The sequence below is a fragment of the Pavona decussata genome, unplaced genomic scaffold (assembly GCF_977016875.1).
Source record: "Pavona decussata unplaced genomic scaffold, jaPavDecu1.1 SCAFFOLD_510, whole genome shotgun sequence".
Lineage (NCBI taxonomy): Eukaryota > Metazoa > Cnidaria > Anthozoa > Scleractinia > Agariciidae > Pavona > Pavona decussata.
Window position 1 is genome coordinate 1,083,660 of NW_028145827.1, and position 20,006 is coordinate 1,103,665.

At 37.0% G+C, this 20,006-nt stretch overlaps 2 protein-coding genes across 2 annotated transcripts; one reads left to right on the forward strand and one right to left on the reverse strand.

Moving 5' to 3' along the window:
• The first annotated feature begins 1 nt into the window (after window position 1).
• Window positions 2-12,991, forward strand: LOC146450101 (peroxisomal targeting signal 2 receptor-like). The gene is made up of 12 exons (XM_085100888.1): window positions 2-122; window positions 688-798; window positions 2,171-2,228; window positions 3,970-4,084; window positions 4,764-4,799; window positions 4,883-4,960; window positions 6,867-6,975; window positions 7,918-8,027; window positions 9,096-9,133; window positions 10,142-10,217; window positions 11,088-11,243; window positions 11,830-12,991. Exons 2-12 carry the CDS (start codon window positions 690-692, stop codon window positions 11,893-11,895), a joined length of 951 nt encoding a protein of 316 aa, XP_084957014.1. The 5' UTR covers window positions 2-122; window positions 688-689; the 3' UTR covers window positions 11,896-12,991.
• LOC146450102 (solute carrier family 67 member A2-like) lies at window positions 12,222-19,890 on the reverse strand. The gene is made up of 5 exons (XM_085100884.1): window positions 19,689-19,890; window positions 19,505-19,592; window positions 18,320-18,363; window positions 17,408-17,537; window positions 12,222-14,711 (listed from the first exon to the last, which is right to left on the reverse strand). The coding sequence occupies exons 1-5, from the start codon at window positions 19,794-19,796 to the stop codon at window positions 13,678-13,680; spliced, it is 1,404 nt and encodes a 467-aa protein (XP_084957010.1). The 5' UTR covers window positions 19,797-19,890; the 3' UTR covers window positions 12,222-13,677.
• Between the last annotated feature and the right edge of the window lie 116 nt (window positions 19,891-20,006).

A 20,006-nucleotide genomic window follows, 5' to 3' on the forward strand; every position in this document is an offset into this window, starting at 1 on the left:
TTTAATAAAACACTTGGTAGCAAAAGCCGTCAAGATGGCGGACAGGAGTGGCGGACAGGAGTCTATTCTTGACAAATTTCCAAGCAACTTGATTGAAAGGTGAATGACGGAGTCTTGAAAAGGTAAAGGAACTGCCTGAACAGCTTAGTTAGTTTTAAAATATTTTGACTTATGCCAGAGATTTTCAACATGCTCATGGTATGGTTCTAAATCGTGTAGATCAGAACATGTCAAGGACGGTACCTAATAAGGAAGTATTTTTGTGTGGTTTATGACTATGCGGGGAAAGCAGATCTTAGCAAAGGTTATTGAAATCCAAAAAGAAAATTGGGGGTAACCATGCATTTTTCAGAGATAACGAAGCAACAATTATTCTAAAAAACAGTAAAATACAAAGCAACGTATGGGTTTTTTTTCCAAATTGAAGCTTGATTATCTTTGAAAAAGGCATGGCTACCCCTAATTTTCTTTATAGATACCAAAAGCACTTGCTTAGTTCTGCTTTCTACGCATAGTTTTAAACCGCACAAAATAACCCTGTATTAGTAGACACCTTCCATAGGAAACCCGAGTATCTCAAGATGTGCAGAACATATGCACAGCAACAGAAGTAGACACCATCCCTAACTGATCATGACTTAGAACCTCTTTGCTAAATGAAAATTTATGGCAATTATTTTTTCACAGCGATGGCCATTGCTTTTCGCACTCGTGGACGCCATGGATATGCAGTCAAATTTTCACCATACTTTGGTCACAGACTTCTGTGTACCTCTTCACAGCATTATGGGATAGCAGGCAAGTCTGTGGCACTCTATGACACCAGACATTGTGATAGCCAATGGGTGATCAAGGACGCATTACAAAATCGCGCCCATTGAAACACGTCGCCCAACAAAAGTGGGGTACCATGATGCTTTGCGAGTATTACAAAAGGTGCCGCTGCTGGCGGTATCTTTTGTTTCGCAGCATGAATCCTCAAGATTGTTCTTTTATTTGTTTACACAAGAAGAAGGAGTTTACGTAAGGAAACGGTAGCAGCACCCTTTGAAAGCAACGTATTAAAGTATTAAAGTTCTAACATTGAATGTGGTTGATTTAGGATCATTTCATTCAAAATTTTTGCTTGGAATCGCAGTATATTGCCGTAAAAACACGCTTTATTGAAAATTACATTTGCTTGTTTCCGCCGTGCCGCTCGATATGCAAATTACTTTCAATTCACTGGAAACTGTGATGATCTGTTTTCCTCCTTTTTTATCGCAATGATAGCATACATTCACTGTAATGCCCATTCTTATTGGGAACTGTCGTTTGTCATCGAATAACCTAAAAATCATCACTTCCTTGATAGCGCAAGGCAATTTTTTATTTGTTTTAGTTTAGTCACGCAACTTCTGCTGATAAACTTTGCCTTTCGTTCTTTTGTGTTGCGTTATTTTGCTATTGTTTCAATGAATAGATGCGTTCCACGAATTGTCACTTTAACAATACCATACACAAAAGACTGCTGTGATTGACGTTCAAAATGAAGCTCATTTGCATTTTACGAGCGACGTGTTTCAATGGGCACGATTTCGTAATGCGGAATCATGGAAAAATGCATGATAATTTATGACTAGCCAATAATAACCCCTCCTACCCATCTGGAAATTCCAAATATTTAGCTTCATACTTTCCTATATTTTGGCAACAGTACTTTTTCGTAAAAACAGGGATGTCACATGAGGGAAACTGCCCTGTCAACATGTCCCCACTTCATATCCCTGCAATATGGCGCCTAGTGTCAGGCCCGAATTTAACTCATCAACTTGAAGATCATTCATAAATTACTGTGTATCATAAATTGTAATAAATTGACAAAACTAAATGGGTTCTTTCTTATGCATGGCGGTTAGATTTACAGCATTATGATTTTCAAAGTGTGTCCGTTCATTGATAATGCACAGGTAATGAACGTCCTGTTTATCAAATGTGTGGGACTGGCCTAAATCTTCTTTATTTGCTATCAACAACTTTCAGGAGTAAATCATTGGTGAGTGTAACAGTTCATGAAAGGCAGTTGAACTTGTATGTAATATTATTATTGGGGAAAATATGTAAAACACTAGACATCTTTGAAAACATAATGATCATGATCAAACCCGTAGCTCATTCGTTGTGTTTCCAGGTCAAGGAACTCTATTCATTTTGGATGTTGTTCCAACTGGAATCCAGGTAGTAGGCAGGTAAGCAGCTACTACCCAGTATTTAACAGCCTACCCTCTTCTGTGCAGTTCATTGTAAATGCCAACCCTTGAGTTATACATGTGAGAGTGGGGTTGGATGGGGGCAGGAAGGGGTCTAGACATCCCACTTCCAGGACAGTTTATTTTGGTTGCTACACCTTCTCTGGTGGTTAGATGTTGTGGCTTAAGATTAATTAGTTTTTGGTTTCAACGTTTTCAAACCAGTTAGATTAAATTTTACTTTCATATGTTCCAGATTACTCCAATCTAAGAATCTAAGACAGAAGGAAATAAAATTGGAATAAAAGTCACTGAGAGCTTGCTTAGGTTAATTTAATCCCTTGAGAGAGCTTTTTCTATAATACTGGTCAGTAATTTGTTCCACGAATCCACTGTTGCTGAAAAACAGCTGTCCTAATAATTTTATGCTTCAATTGAAGCATAGCTACGGTGTATTCCCCATTAAACTTCCTTGGAAGTGGCACTGTCGGGAAATCCCACAGTGTTGGATCAATCCATGAGTTATTGTGCAGTTCCAGAAAATATCCATACTCCTCCCACAGAAGGTTTTTTTGTTCTGCACCCCCTCCCCCCCCCCCCCAGGAAATTCCAGTTTAGCTTCATACTTTGCTTCTAAAATTTTGGCTTTTAAAACCCCCTCCCCCTCCCCCTAATTCCCCTAAGGAATTTCCGATGACCTTCCATGGGGTGGGTATGGATTTTTTTGGAAAGGCACGTTGTGTGATTATTATGCGATACTGCAGATTGTTATCCATTTCTTTCCCCTTTCAGATTTTTATCCATTTTCTTTCCCTTTTAAGGTTGAGAGCCTTTGTTATATTATAATCATCATAATTGTCATTGTCATTATTTCCAGCCACTCACATACTTCATTTTTTCCTGGTTCCTGCCTCTTTAGTTAATTCCTTCCTCTTGCACCTCTCCAAATATTATGTAAGGCCTAGTTCATATGTTAAATATAATTCAGACAAATTTAATTTGAATTGACTTTGTCTGTAAGACAAGGATAATAGAGATTTGATTTAGACGACCAATTAAATTCAATCAACTTGTCAATGAATAACATGGGATGGTGGAACTTGGTGTGGACAACCTATGACGATTCCAGATTCAAAGTAATGACGAATCAATATTACGTTACATGTATTTTTCAAATTTATGCGTTAAATTCAATGCGTAGACCTGAACTAAGAGGACTGAACTCACACACTTTTCAGATGTTTTATCCATCTGCCCCAAGCGAATAAATTCAATTGTATGAATGGTTTCACTTTACCGACGATTTTAATTTATTTATATTAACTTCATCTGCATTATATTCAACTGAAATGCTATGTATGAACTAGGCCTAAGACTTACGTCAAACAGAATTCTTATTCAAACTGATCGGCATCAAGACCTTTCATTTTGGAAATATTTAAATACCTCTTACTAACCGAATTCAAGGTCCATACTGTAATGTACGGACTGAGCACAAGGTGCGTGGGCAATAAATGAACGGGAAAAAACGAGGATCTGTAACTTACAGTATGGACCAAAAAAACGAGGTTAGTAAGATATTTATTATATCTCTGAGGTTATTCGGGCGCGCAGGAAAGGAAACTTTCAAATTTAGCAGGCGGTACAGTGAAATACAACCCGCAAAATTGACCAATCACACTGCGCGTATTAACTGAGAGATAATTTGTGATAATAATTTTCAAATAATTCTTTCAACTAGGTGGGAGTGGGGTGAGGGTCTTTTTGACTGCTCATGGAGTGAACACAATCAAGATTTTAGCGTGACAGCCAGTGGAGATGGCTCTCTACAGATGTGGGATCTTAAAAACCCAAAGGTAATTTCGGCAAACCTGCGTCACACGTGACCGGTATTTTTGAAATATGAGCAGAGTTCTGAAATTTACATGTCAGTTTTTGAACATTGCCAGCAAGATCTCAGAGTTCCCAGAGAAATTTCCTTAGTTTATTGACGGTATAAAGATGTGAATTTTTCTTTTCATAATTATTAATTAATATTTATAATTATTATTTTTATAATTATTTTAATTGTATCATATATATCAATTTTAGCTTAATTTTTTTATATTTTAATTGCATCATATAATATACATCTAGTGATAGGACCTCTATGTAAACCACTCTGGTGATGGAGCATCCTATTAAAAGATTGTTATTATTATTATACAACATTAAGCACAAATGTTTCCCAAATATTTTGATTTTTTTTTTAGTTAATGTGTCTTTTTCGGAAAGACTTGCCGAGAAATGTTCAAGATTCCATTCAAATTAAATGCCACACATTACAAACAGGAATCTGAGTGTTCATTTCATTCTCGGAAATACTGGTCATGTGTGATGTAGGTTGACTGTAATAACTAAATCAAACTACACGTACATGGTCAGATTTTGTTCAATCTGTAGTTCACAGTGCATTTACTATTTGATGTATTTGTTTCAATTTTCTGTTAATTGCTGCTACAGTATGTAAACTAACCCCAAATCTTTTACCTGTAGGGACCAATAAAGGTCTTTAAAGAGCACAGAGCAGAGGTAAAAACTTGAAAACTTTGCTTTAGTTAATAGATAGCAACAGGTGATGTTTATTAAATTTGGCTTTATACTTTTATTTCTAGGTTTATGGAGTTGATTGGAGCTGTAGCCAACAAACAGATCGATTTCTGAGTGCATCATGGGATCACAGTGTAAAATTGGTGAGATATTCGCTTCTTGGCCAAATATTCATTTTTCGGACAATCTCTCAGCCGCGGACATTATCAGCTGACATACCAGCCGCCTGAAGGGGTTTATTTATTTTATAACCCTCCCATTAATTTTTATATTGCGCGGAAACCGCTCACAAAAAGGCCGGTGCTGATCTGATGGCGGATGCATGCGATTGACGTAAACAAGTACATTTGATTGGTTTACAGGAGCTTTATTTTCACCATGATTGGACCAAAACTTGACAAACTGACTCAGTTTGCGTAGGACTAAATCATAAAGTCTACTCGTAACTTTCTACACCTTCAAAGACGTTGACAGCATTTGCGACCAGCTTTTTGATGTAAACATGACTGGACATCTACAAAATGAGTTTGTTTTTCTTCCATGTAAAATAATAAAGATGAAAAGGTGAAGCTCTTGAGCTGGCTTTTTTTTGCTGGCTTTGTTTCTTTTCAATGGAAATAATAGGAGGGGAAATATTGATGCAGGCGGGGGTTATTGCGTGATAACCGTCCTGTGAATTTGCACCACGTGATGTAAAGGAGCCAATAAAATCGCGCGAAAATTGATGGGTGGGTTATAATATTTGATATCATTTAACGGAATAGTCAGTTGACATGTGTAGGTTATGCAGTTTTGGTTGAATTTATAAGTTTTTGCCTCTACATTGTATGAAAGTAAAACTCTAAGCTTCTGACTCTGCTTGAGTCTTGTTCACAGTGATTTGGTTAGGTCACGTGGCATGTGACCTAACCAGCCTCGTCCAGTTTGCTGGAAGGTTGTTTTTCCCCCCGTCTCTATTTACACTGTAGGGTCGGCTTTGAGGGCGCTGATGTAAATTAATGCCTCCCGAACTCCTCTCATAAACCAGTCTGGATCTCTGAGTACAGTCCAAAATCCATGCCTCGTGGATGTGGATATCATGTTCTGGTTTGTCTTTGTTGATGTGTTGAGACACTTCTGAGGAGGTGGAGCTCGGTCTTCTATGTTCTAAGAACCGTGCCTTGAGTGATCTTTCTGTTTTTGCATTATACAGGTTTCATTGCATTCCTCACCTCCACCTCCGCCACACATGATCTTATAAACGGGGCCACAGACTTCTTTTGGTTCCAGGCAATCCTTAGGCTTACACAGGATTTCCTTGAGCTTTCTTGTCGTCTAATAATCGTGAGGGCTTTACCTACTGTTACACTAGCGAATAAGGCTGATACGTCGTACAAGCACATCACCTCGTCTTCTTCTGCCTTGAGGTCCCTAGCAAGCTGTGTATTCTAACTGTTGAGCATTCTTCATGTGATGTTGTGTGTTGCCTACCATAGCAGTTACAAGTGTGAGATGTTTTGTGCAGCTCACTATTGGTCTAAGTGGGGCATTAGGCTTGTGTATTTCGGGTACCCTGTAGAATCGTGGAGGGGTCTCCGTTGTTGGGTGGTTTGGTCATGTCACATGTCACGTGACCTGACCAAATCACTGTGAACAATATTCTACCAGAGTCAAAAGCTTAGCATTTTACTTTCATACAGTGTAGAGTCAAAAACTTATAAATTCAACCTAAATATTATTTGATATTTTTTTAAAAAAAAAAATGTAATTACCGGTAATGATATTAGTACATTAAGCCCTATAGATCTGTGAGTATTCCTATAGACATCTCCTCTTCATGACTTACGTTAGGTAGAAAGTAGTCATTATGCGGTAGCAAGTTACAATATATTTCATCATTCTGTGGACTGTTTTTCAAACCAAGGGTGAAATTTTAAATTTTGCCCTACTAATTTATGGTAAAATTGTTGTTACCTTATTTAATAAGTTTTTTCTATCCGTACATAGTCTGGAAAGTAAATGAATCAAAACCGTTAATTACTAATTAGCCGATTATTGTTTTTGTTTCAGTGGGATCCTAATGCATCGCAGTCATTAGGGACATTTACTGATCATCAACATGTAGTCTACACTGCTGTGTGGTCTCCTCACATGCCAGGAACATTTGCCTCAGCTTCAGGTACATCATGTAGGCTTCCTGAAATGTTATTGTAAAAATCAACTTGGATTCAGATTGAACACAGGGCAACAGGCATCAGTCTGTTTGAAGTCAGTACATTATCAGAGTCTGCAGACCTCATTCAAAATAATTTTGAAGCACCAAATCAGACCAGTTTCTGCTAATTGTTCAGTTCCAGAAAAAATCCATGCCCAGTGTCCCCATAGAAGCTCATTGGAAATTACCAGGGGAGGGGGGTCTTACAAGTCAAAATTTTAGGAACAAAGTATGAAGCTAAACTGGAATTTCCTGGGGGAAAAGGGGATGCAAAACAAAAAATCTTCCGTGAGGGAGTATCTGTATGGATATTTTCTGGAACTGCACATTTCTAAGATATTTCCTGGTGCAGATTTTCTTGTTTCAAATTTTTTTCTTTCATATTCAAAGATACCACACACCCTGTAGCATCCTGTGTTCTTTTCTGCAAATGAAAAATAAATAAATAAAGTTAGTGTGTATGAATTTATGTAGGTGTGACTACAGCTGTAGTCTGACTGTAGTGTGACTACAGCTGAATACACCAGATGGTGAGCATTATTCGTCACATTTCAGTTGTGTCAAAAACAATTTATAGTAATATTATAAATATTGTTCTTGACAGATTTAAGTGTTCTCTGAACCCAGCTGAAACATTATGTTTTAGCTGGGATAATTTGAACTATTGTAATTGGATGGAAAACAAAATTACTTGATGTGGATTGATTAAAACTGTGACACTGAAGCCATGTCATAGTCACATAAAATCAAAATTTGTCTCCCAGATGCAAGTTAATCAAGATCCAAATAGCTTTAATTTTGAATCAGTTTTCAGTAAACTCAGTGTTTTCTTTACCCTTTTTAAAATACATGATATTTAAATACATGATTGTACTTGACAGTTTCAATCCTATTGGATTTTTCTAGGAGACAATACCCTGAGGATATGGGACATCTCGGCCCCTCCTCATGCACAGCAGACCATCAGGGCTCATGATGGAGAAGTCCTCACTTGTGACTGGGCAAAATATGACCCAGTAAGTACAAAATTAATTGAAATAGGATTGATACATGCATAAAACCTAGAGATGTTTTCAGTAACCTTGCATTGTAGTGGAGTATAATACCATTTAACCTTGTCTGAGAAAAGGGGGAATAAGTGGTTTTTTTTTCTTTTTTTTTTTTTCATTTTAAACATCAATGCATTAAAACGGTGTTAAAACGTGCTTTAGTTTAAATGTGTGAAAAACACCATAATGCCTTAGCAGCAATATGACGAAGAACACGTTTAAACGTTGCTAATTATTGATTTTTCTCTTCAGAACATATAATTATGCAAATAATAAATATAATAATAATAATAATAACAATGTTATTTAATGCGGGGGTCCAACTCGCCAATGCGGTTTTCAGTGGAGCCCTCCTAACCTACCTAAATATATAAACTAACAAGTTATTGAATTTTCTCTTCAGAACATATAATTATGCAAATAATAAATATAATAATAATAATAATAATAACAATGTTATTTAATGAGGGGGTCCAACTCGCCAATGCGGTTTTCAGTGGAGCCCTCCTAATCTACCTAAATATATAAACTAACAAAATACAAAATAGATAAAAGCAAATATGTCCCTAATAGTAAAGAAGTTAAGTTATCGAGTGAAAACTATATAACTATAAAATATATGACTGTTTAAGTCAATAAGTGCAACTCCATTGCACCCTGGCCTGTGGTTCCAGTTTCAAAACAATCAACACTTATAGTTGACTAAAAACACTTAGAACTTAGGTTAATAATTTGAAACATTGATAAGATTATCGGGCCAGTCGGTTTGGTTTTTTATTCGCTTACTTGGATGATATAATTATAATTAAATATTAACTGTACACTCAGGTTATCATAGGGAGTGACTAGTGTTTAACTTTTCTCTAGAGTCTGAAGCATGACAAAAATTGTGGTATTAAGTACTATCCCCAGCTCTGGATGGAACGCTGGTCCATTGCAGAGATATCCTTTGATTTTGGTTAATTTGTTTAAATTCCTTGTGCACGTTAAATTAATAGAACGCAAACCAATGATAATCATTTTGGTTTATTGTAGAATCTACTATTCACAGGTTCAGTGGATACACGAATCAGGTACTGCTGATAGATATTTTAATTCAAAGTTTTGTACTTTTGAACATTATCTCTTCACTTACTTACTTGTCATCACTTATTTCCTTGCCCCAAGGGGGTAATGGGCGTGGAAGGGTGGTAAGGGGTCCCGGTGGAGTACACTGGGGCCACTAGGTATGCTTTGTTAACACTGGGAAATGCCCACCATGTCATAGGCTCTGTCGCCAAGTCAGCTGTCACATGTCCTTGTCATAACCCTGGTAATGGACCCCTCTGTAGCTGATCGGCAATGGTACATAACGCAAGTATCTGGCACCTTTATATTAAATAACGGGATATAGTGGCTAAGGGAAGGCTACCCTAACAGAAAACCCTGGCCCTCCAGGTTTGGAGGTTGGACATGGGGCCAATCCCCCCCCCCCCCCCTCCCATAAAAAATTGTTGATTATGGAAACCGAAAACATTATCTCTTAGCTACATCATTCAATAACATTATTTTAATCATTGGTTTCTGATTCAGTTGAACCTTAAATACGTTAAGGAACGGAAACCTCCTAAGTGGGATGCCTCCCCCTAAGGGGGCACCTGATGATACCCTCTTGACATAGGCACCTCTCTTGTCTCTCTTGACACTTGTCTAAAGGATAAAGGGGACTCCACCCTTTGAAGAGGAACATGTTCCTTAAGGGGATGTGCTGTCATATGGGTACATAGCAACCGTTTGCCATTAAACCCTGTGTTTAGGCTCACTCTGAGGGTTTGCAAACTCCAGACCTGGCCATTCATTAATGTTTGCTTTCCATCTCTTCTCTGTCTACCACTTCTCCAACCCTCAAGCAGGACTGGCACAGTGTCATATCCGTTTATGAAATTAATGACTTTGTAATGTGTAGGATTTTGTTGTATTGTTGTAGCGTTGGAGGAGAATAAATACAGTATATAAAGTGGACACATACAAATTAAATAAACTTTTTGAAGTCATAAGTTTTGTTAAAATTCACTGATGTCAGATAAGTCTTCTCTTTTTAGGGGTTGGGATTTGCGTAACACTGCAGCTCCAGTCTTTAATCTTGAAGGACATCAGTATGCTGTGAGACGAGTCAAGGTAGGACACTTCAACAAGCGCTGCCTGAGCCCATTGACTTATTTTACCACGGGTATAATTATACGGTAGAGTTCAATAGATTATGGGAAAGTTCAGCTCTGGTAATTACACCGTATACCTCAGATCTTTGAGGTGTGGTAAAATAAACAAACGAACAAACAAACAAACAAACAAACATGTGTTAACATTGTTCAGACTAGGTTTGGTATCCGGGAACAGGTATGAGTCTAAACACTGGTTTTTGTGTAGTTTCATGGCACCATTTTCCTAGGAATGAGGGTACTGGTCTTAACAGGATCTCAACATTCTTTATCCATGGATCATGCAATCTTGCACAGTTTTGTAGCAAAGCAGAGTGAAGTGAAGACAAAAACATGGCGGTGGTTGTGCATTGCACAGCTGTGCAAGAAGCTAAAATTTTAAAGAAAGCATCAAAATTGGTGAAAAGACTGAGAGAAAAAGCTGTCAACATGCAGTAGGAGTGGTGCAGGTCTTCCACCTTTTATAACCACGATCTTAGAAAAATAGTGAAAACCCAAAATCTGGTTGTTGGTAATTCACCTTGGCTGCTAAGCGTTATGCACAGACCCACACCAAGGCACCAAATCTCTGAATAAACCCAGTTTCAGTGCCTTGAAGTTTGTTTGATGGGTTTGATAAGCACAAGCTTGACCATGTAATCTGCTTCATCCTCTAAAATTTTAGTGAACTCCATTTTTCTGAGTGCATGTTGTCAAGGCTGAAAGTGGTGGACACAGGAAAGATTCTATTAATTACAGAAGACTGAGTTAGATGACAGACTATCTGCAATTAAAATGGATTTAAAATGAATGATGGAATCATGTTTGAATTTGTTTCTTGTTTCACTAGTGCTCTCCTCATCACAGATCATTAGTGGCGTCATGTTCATATGACTTCACTGTCAAAACTTGGAACTTCAGCAATGGACCTCGACCAGTGGAGAGTATTGAGCACCATACAGAGTTTGTTGTTGGTTTGGATTTTAATCTTCATCTGCCAGGACAGGTGAATGTCACACACTTTCTTTAAAAAGCAGCCTGGAAAATAACATACAAGTCATGTAGTTTTACAATGGTGTTTCTGACAGTTTAAGTAGTGATGTTTTGACTTTAGGAATCAATAATAATAATAATAATAATAATAATAATAATAATAATAATAATTATAATAAATCTTTATTAACATATACCAAGCAGCTGAAGTTAAAAGTTAAAAGTTAAGAAAAGAACTATTAAAACCTATTTACAATTCATTCCGATTTCGAGACTAATTTTCAAGCACAAAACTTTTTTAAAGAAAATACAAATGTCATAATAATAATAAAAATAATAAAAAAAACAACATCTTAATCAACATATTCCAAACTATTTACAAGTTAAAAGCTCCAATTCTAAAAAAACAATTCACAGAAAATCAAAGGACATATAATCAACTGCCAAAATGTTAAATGTTTCTTTTTAAGCAAGTCAGTAAATGAGTTTATCACCGAATGAAATTGTCCCCATACTTTTAGTTTTTGTGAAAGGGTGTGTCGAGAATAGTTAACCTTCATCATTCTTGGTGGTTAATGTTTTGTTTTGTTTTAATTCAGCTTGCAGACTGCTCCTGGGACGAATACATCAAGATTCACACTCCAGCATCTTTACTTCAAACATGACCACCGATGCAGGCTGTGTTGAGAAGTGTTTTGTTCTAACTATGTGCACAGCACAAGTTTGAAATGTGAACTGGCTGAACAGCAGAGGCACAAGGAAGGATTATTTCAGGAATGGAAGGGAAAACCAATCAGACATGCAAATATTATGATCTGCGAGATGAAACTTAACAGTAAAATTGTTGATGTTGCAGTCTGGAGTCCAATATCTCTCATCTGATTTATCATGGATTACTTGCCTTGATACAGTGTTGGGACATTTTTATTATAATCTATGTTGTGTAAAATTGAAATCAAGGTGGATTCTTACAGCAAAGACTACATGGCCATAAGAATTTAAATTTCTTTATTGCAGTTAGTGAGAATAAACAGAGCTATATTTAACACATGTCTACAGTGTCTAAACTTAGGACATCAAATCCAACATTACTTTGATGTTAATGTAAGAACATCTATTGTAAATAATTTAATTTAATTCAAGTTACTATAACTGAATTACACATATTCACTGTAATTATCATACACAATAATTTAACCAAAATGAATGTCCCTTTTTTAAAAAAAACTTGACAAAAATTAATAAAACATCTCTACCTGATTTTTATGTTTCTTAATAGTATTGTCAAAGTTACAAAGACAACCTTGTTACACATACAGTAGTATCTCACTGAAAATAGTTCCATCCTGAACAATTTCTTCTTCTTTTTACATGTAGGTCAGCTACATGTAGCTGCCAGCGATTATGAGATATTCTGTAACCACTTTTTGTTTAAAATGCTATAAGTATTAAACCTATGCAAAACTATTACCTGTATCAATATCTCAATCTGACCGAGGATATGCAAACTGCAAATGAAACGGTTTATTAAAGTGTGCAATTTACAGAGCGACAGTATGGTACATATTAGTTAGTATAATTATGTGCATCTAGAATTAATTTTAATGAACTTGACAATGGTTTCAGATGACATTGAAATATTGTTTACTTCTTATAATGATCATTTTCCCATTCCAATAAACTACTTAATGTGGCAGTCTTAAAAAACTAACCAACAGCATATCTCTTATAAGTACACTTGTACATTTTAATGAACATTTTGACAAAGCTAAATGACCATCAGGGTACTGGTTCTACAGTACATATAATTTATTATATGTTTAATACTACATTTACAGTAATTTACAGCAAATTTTGTTTTAAAAATACACTGTATGATGTCTCAATAGACATTTACCTTGCCTGAGTGTTTCTCACATCAGCTGGTGGAAATGTATTTCTCTGAAGGCTTCTCAAATAAATTATTAAGCTAATGTTTCTTTTGGTGTATCAGTTAAGTGGAAGAAGAACACAACTAACAAAGAAAAAACAGTGCTTAAAGCGAACAGCTGAGATTTGAGACATTGAGGCCTGATGAAAAGGTCCATTGATCAACAAACACTATGGGAGGCATTCTTTTGGGGCCATTCTACTGGTAATATTCGCATTCTGGTCAATTAGGGGACGGTAAAGTACACAAAGAATCCTTAAACAAATGAAAGAAACCTTGAAAACATAAAATAGTAAACTGGTCAAAATTGTACGCTGTGAAGTTTAGGGTCATATTTCATCTGCACAACTGATAATCGAATATTGAAATTGTGAAAGTGGAACACTATTGATAGCAAGAAGCCTTCACTGCTTTGTTTGTCATAAATGAAAATAAATTTTAGGTCCCCATAACAGAATAGCGTGATATATTCTTTGTATTTTTATTGTGGAATAGCCCCAAAAGAATGCGTTAATTGTCAATCATCCTTTTTCCCACCCTTGTCTGATATATTCCTGTCCAAGGGGAAAAGGATCATTAGCGATACACCAAATGCAGCAATTGCAGCACCAGTGCTTCCTGGTACATATGCATTAACCTCCTGAAGAACACCACCTAAGGCAGGAGAGATCATACGTGCAAACGCCAGCAATGAGTTCCCTATGCCTAATACAACACCCTTCTCATCCTCCTTTGACCGGCGGAATGTCAAGTTAGTTACACAGACCCGTCCCACTGCACTTGACAGGGCCAGTGGCGCGATGAAGGCTGCAACAAAGTAAATATTAGGTGAAAATGTTATGCCCAGAATTGACACTGTAAGGATACATGAAAAGTGAATCAGCATTTTGGAATCATTGTGATTGTAGAAATCCGCTATTGAGCCCATCAGAAGCCCTGACAAACCACTTACTAAACCATTGTATGACATTATGTAACCATTTGTTTTTGGACTAGTATTAAAATGAAACTCTAACAGGGACATGAAATTGCTGCGGAAAACTAACATTGAAAATCCCATTACAAAACGAATGACCAGCATGTCCATTACGTTTGCAACAGAAGCAATTTTACGAATACCAGTGGGAGGCTTAGTATTGCTTTCAGCTTCAATGTTTGTTCCATTTTCAAGTTCCTCTTGATCCACCTTTCGCTCTATCAGGTGATCGGTCATTTTCACATTTGCTATTCCTGCATCTCCATTGTCATGGCTCTCTAGTTGTTCTTGCCTTGACTTTTGAGTACCAGATGATGATTTCCCTTTCAAGTCCTCAACTGGTTTAACGCAAATCCACACAAAGAAAAAGTTGATCAAAAAGATGGTACCAGTCAAGGTAGCTACTTTGGAAAAACCATTTGTCTGCATGGCTAAGTGACCTCCAATCAATGGACCAACCACAAACCCAAGATTGGAGACAGCGTTGAAGTTGCCGAACACTTTAGGATGATCCACAGAAGGTGAGACGTCACAGAGATACGTCTTTGACACACTTTGACTGTGTTTGAAAATTCCTGTACAAAATAAAAAGTCAAAATTAGAAACTCAATGTATTTATCAAAATTACAAAAAGGTTACATTGGGAGTTAGGGCAATGGTACCGGTGTTGCTGTACATGCATGTAGACTTTCTATATTTAAAATTGAAGATTGATGTGTTGTGTTTGGTTGCTATGTTGGTGGTCTAGACCAATCAGAAATGACACCGTCAAATAATTAACAATTATTCCACGAGAGCGCGTCGGATATGAGATGATAGATTACGCACCTCGTTGGCTATAATCATCTCATATCCAACAAGCGCAAGTGGAATATTTAAAGTGCTACTATGATCAAAATTTTACCTCTTGAATTTTAAGGTTTATCACATAGCATTCTAGGAAAGATTAAAAACGCCGTTTACCGTTTCTAAATATCTGCATTGGTTCCGGAGATATTTAAGTTTGAAAAATGTGTAATATATGTAAATGAGATGACTGATGACGTCATATTCTCAACTCAATATAACATCAAGTATATAAATAGAGCTATCTCAATCAATTTACAGCAGAGACCATTGAAACCTAGCAGGCTAATAGTTCTAACGGCAATACACCTACGGCTATAAAAAATTTGGTTCCCATGGCAACTCACTCTTTTCCAGTCCTCTCCAACCTGATTTCAATATTTTAGTGATTTTCAGCTTGAAAAATATTAACAAGCCCACGAACTCGACCTAACATATTTATACGCTTGCTGGATCATGCAGATGAGGCACCATTGGCAAATATCAAAATAGAACGCCAAAGGTGGCCAGCAAAGCTTTAAGTATCAGGGAGGACTGGAACCCAGTATGTTGCCATGGTAACAAAACTGATAGGCTCATATTGTGGAGCGCACCTAGAACAATGTAACTGCAAAGAATCAAGCATTTCTGATACAAATTGGCTGAGATATCTTTTTTCATAACACTTGATCAAAATTCGGTTGAGTTTATGACGTCATCACTTGGCTAATTTGCATAATTTTAAAAACTTGAATATCTCCGGAACAAAAAGAGATATTTGAAAATAGTAAACAGCATTCTTCTTCACGTACAGACTACTTGTTTATGTTTTAAAATGACTCAGATTAGAATGACGTGAATTTCATCATAGTAGCACTTTAATTGTTTTATTAAAAACAATCAAGAAATATTGCTAGATCTTACTGATTTCGCATTTTGATTTCGCTGTACAAGAACAACCAGCAGACAATTTAATGGTCGCCATTCTTGGCCATGGTATAATGGCTCATATACCATGGCGGCTAAGCCAATCAAATCCCTCGAAATTGCATTATATAATGATTCAGTTTTTAATAATATTGCTTATAAGGATCAAATAAAGCTTGAGCCACACTCAGATTGGTCTCCTTTTGATGTTCAATTCAATTTTTGTTTGCCTTTACTTAACATTGTTTCTCTTGACTACTCAGTTGTATACCTTATTTATTTGATTTACTGCCCACCTTTGAATAAGTGCCCACCTAGAACGAACACCCACCGTGAAAGCCCAAAAAGTTAATAAGCGACCACCCCACCTCCTCCCAACAAAAAAAAAAAAACATTTTTCAACTAGCCCAGAGTGAAGTAAAAGGAGTGTCAGTTGTGTTCCAAAATTGGTTTTATATGGTGGTCAATGAACTTTAAGATTGTTAAAATGTCTTGTTTATGTTAGCTTTTGCACTTTGTTTTGCCTTGTTGAAGTGAAATAACTTGTTATTCCTCGTTTGTTATTCTCTAAAAATGTCCTCACCTGCTGAAAATGTTGGGAAAATAATAAGCACCCCTTTGAAAAAACACCCACCCTCATGGGCCCAAAGTTAAATAAGCGCCCAGGGTGGTTAATTGAATGAATACAGTAGCCTGGTGTCAATATGATCAAAGACAATTGCAGAAATTGTTTATATTTGCTGGATTGCATATAGCTTCCATGAGATCAAAAGGATCACAAAAGAAAGTGAATACTAAATATACTTTTTGGAGATTGGAATTGGCTAAAATGAACTATCTGATATTATGATGATCTCTGATCGCTTTTCTATCTTATTTTTTTGTTAGTAAATACGTACAGTATGTACACTAAATAGTATAAATTTGTTTATACATATAGAGAGAGTGATCATTTCTATTTTATTCTAGTGCTTTACAACATAATTTTCAAATTGTAAGTAATCGTTTAGTTGTTTTATGTCTTAAGTTTTAATTTTATACAGGGCCACTGGGTTATCAGTTTCCTTAGTGCTACCCTCTTTTGTCTTAAAATAGAGTCCATTGTATTGTTAGTATTGTATTGTATTCTACTGTATAGTACTATGTACTGTAGTTCCAGAAAAAAGCCAATTACTGCCCACCTCCCCCCCCCCCCCTACAAAAGGGATTGAAAATTCAGAGGCATGGACGGGGAAGAGGGCTCTTAAAAAATTTTACTGAGGGACGTATGAAGTCAGGAACAACACATTATTGCTTGCAAACATCTACAATCACGGTCTGGGAATCACATAGGTTTGTTGCCTTCTGAGCATGGAATTTCTGGCAGCTAATTTTGCAATCATCTGAAAACAAGGCTTACAAGAAGTACCAACAAAGTACGTTTGTCCTTGCTGCTTTATGCTACAGGTCTACTAGTTCATCTACTGGCCTGTTATAACTTGCTGGGTAAAAAGAATGAATTTTTAATTAATGACTGTACCTGCAGGAATCCTACACAATGCAAGGAAAAGTAATGTTGTAGGGAGTGATGTCAGAAAATAACTCATACTGGCACCAAAGAGGCTCAGCAAAAGAAGTTTCCTTCTTCCAAAAATGTCACTGAGCTTGCCCTGAAAGAACAAGCACATCCAATCAACACCAAGTGATTGAAAAACAGACTGACCACAATACTGTCAGTCATATACAGTATACCCAAACCGTTCAATTACCGGTAATACTAGTTTCTGTGCAAATAGTAGGGTAAATGGCAAAACTCAACCATTATTATTTTTAACATTTACACTCAACTATTCAAATGGACACAATATAGGAAACATAGACCGTTTAAGAAAGGACTGTGTTGGAAGAGATGGTGGTGCAGTAGCTGTAGGTCCAAAACCTTTTGATAACAACGAGATAAGCAGACATCTGTCTAAAACAGGGGAGCAGGAATGGCGCAGTGATTAGAGCACTCACCTCCCACAAATGATATCCGAGACTCAGCACCATATGTGGGTTGAGTTTGTTGTTGGTTATCATGCTTGCTCCTTGAGGTTTTTCTTCTAGGTACATACTCCAGTTTTCCCCTCTCCTCAAAAACCAACATTTCCAAATTCCGATTCGATTCGGAGTCTGAGGGCCACAGGTTTGTTTGTATTACTATTATTATTATTATTATTATTGTTGTTGTTGTTATTGTTATTGCTGTTATTTTAAAAACCCAAAGGAAGGGCACAAGTTCACAAAAGATTTGGGAAACCTAGTAGGCAATTGAAGTCAAGTCACAGGCTTAAATGCAAGCTGCAAATCTGGATTTAATAGCCTGTGTGTGGCCACAGACTGCATTGAGCTGTTGATCTGACCCCCACCCTCCTCCCCCCAAACCCATGCACCTCCTTCAAGTTGCACTTACCATAGCTGGACTGGAAAAGAACTGAAGACCGCCATATATGGAACCTGCCAATATGACAAACAACGATAAGCTTTATTAATAACCACAATTATTATTACTCCATGCATACATTACACTATAAAAAGAACTAAACCAAGTCATGCAGGTTGGAGTATTAAACAGCTCTCAGGAGATTTGATTTAGTCAAACCTTAACATACGAGGCCCTGTGTAATGCAGTCACCATCTATTAAAGGGTCAGTCCTCAAGCGGTCAGTCTGCAGTCACTTTTTACATTTAGTCCTAACGAGTGTATTGTGATTGCCCCCACCTGTGTGAAATGGTCACCTTATAAAAGAAGACCATATGCAAATATATTATGTGTGGCCATACTTGTATTCAAATGCTGGAAATCAGTCTGTTTACATATGACAAAGACAGGCTACATCGTAGGTATACAATTATTCTTAATGACCAATTTCTATTGTGTGAGATTTTCTCCTAGATAAAACATTATCTCTGTTAAAGCCATATGAAACCACATACCAAGCAGTCAACCTGTAAAAAGCGGTAAGTTAGCTGTTGTCTAGCAGTGACTCAGGACTGCATGGGTTTACCCTGAAGACTGAGAGGTAACCTTGTTAAGCCCTGGTCAAACAGTGCATGATAGTCAATGATAGTTGTTCCGAGGTCGTCTCCATGGCTACACACAATGTGGATGTCCCTCAATTTCGGGGGAATACAGCTGACCGAAAAACTGTCATTGACTATCATGTGCATGGTCCAATGAGAAATACAATCATCAACTATCATGAAAAATTTGAACACGCTCAAAGTGAATGATAGTTGATGATAGTCAATCATAGCACATGATAGTTGGTGGTCAAACAAGCGCACACGCTTTAACTACCATTGACTATCATTGACTATCATGTGCCGTTTGACTAGGGCTTTAGACATTGCTCATTATTAGAACTACCTACCGGTATTGACACAGGAAGTATTCAAGGCTTCAAAGTTTATATAAACAAAACCAATGCTAAGACTTAACATTGGGCTAATATACAATGCAACAAATTAAGTTGGCCAAAAACAAAAGACCCAAACAGGTGTATGAATTCTGATTTGTGTGGGCCTTGTTATTTAAGCTCAAATATTACTAAAATGAAGCTCTGTTTATATTACATACAGAAGTTTATAAGCTTACCGATGACTCCCACCACTGATGGCGATGCACCCAACTCCCTGGCTCTGTGAGTCAGCAAAGGTATCAGGCAACTAACGGCAAATAAATCCTGTTTTACAAAACAAAAGAGAAAGTTCAGAGTTCCAAATTTTTGGAGCAGAATCGAATTCACTTCAGTTCACGATGATTCAAATTCAGAGGTTACCAAAAATCCCGAGATATACAGACAGTAAACCAACAGAGTTTCCTCTTTGATCTTAAGAAAATGCGCTAAACTCATCTTTGGCCAGATGGAGCCAAGAATACCATGCATTTCCCGCGTTTTAAAACTGGTATCTATGGCGCTGTTTCTCCTGCCGATAAATTTTCGGAGCACTGTGTAAAGATTAGCAACCTTCGCACTTCACATAAAAGCCGAGTGGGAGATTGGTAACCATCAAGAGTCAAGTTCAAAATTTACCCGGGGTAGGTAGGGTGGCTAGATTGTACACCCACACCAAAAATTCAGAGGAGTAGCCTGCTC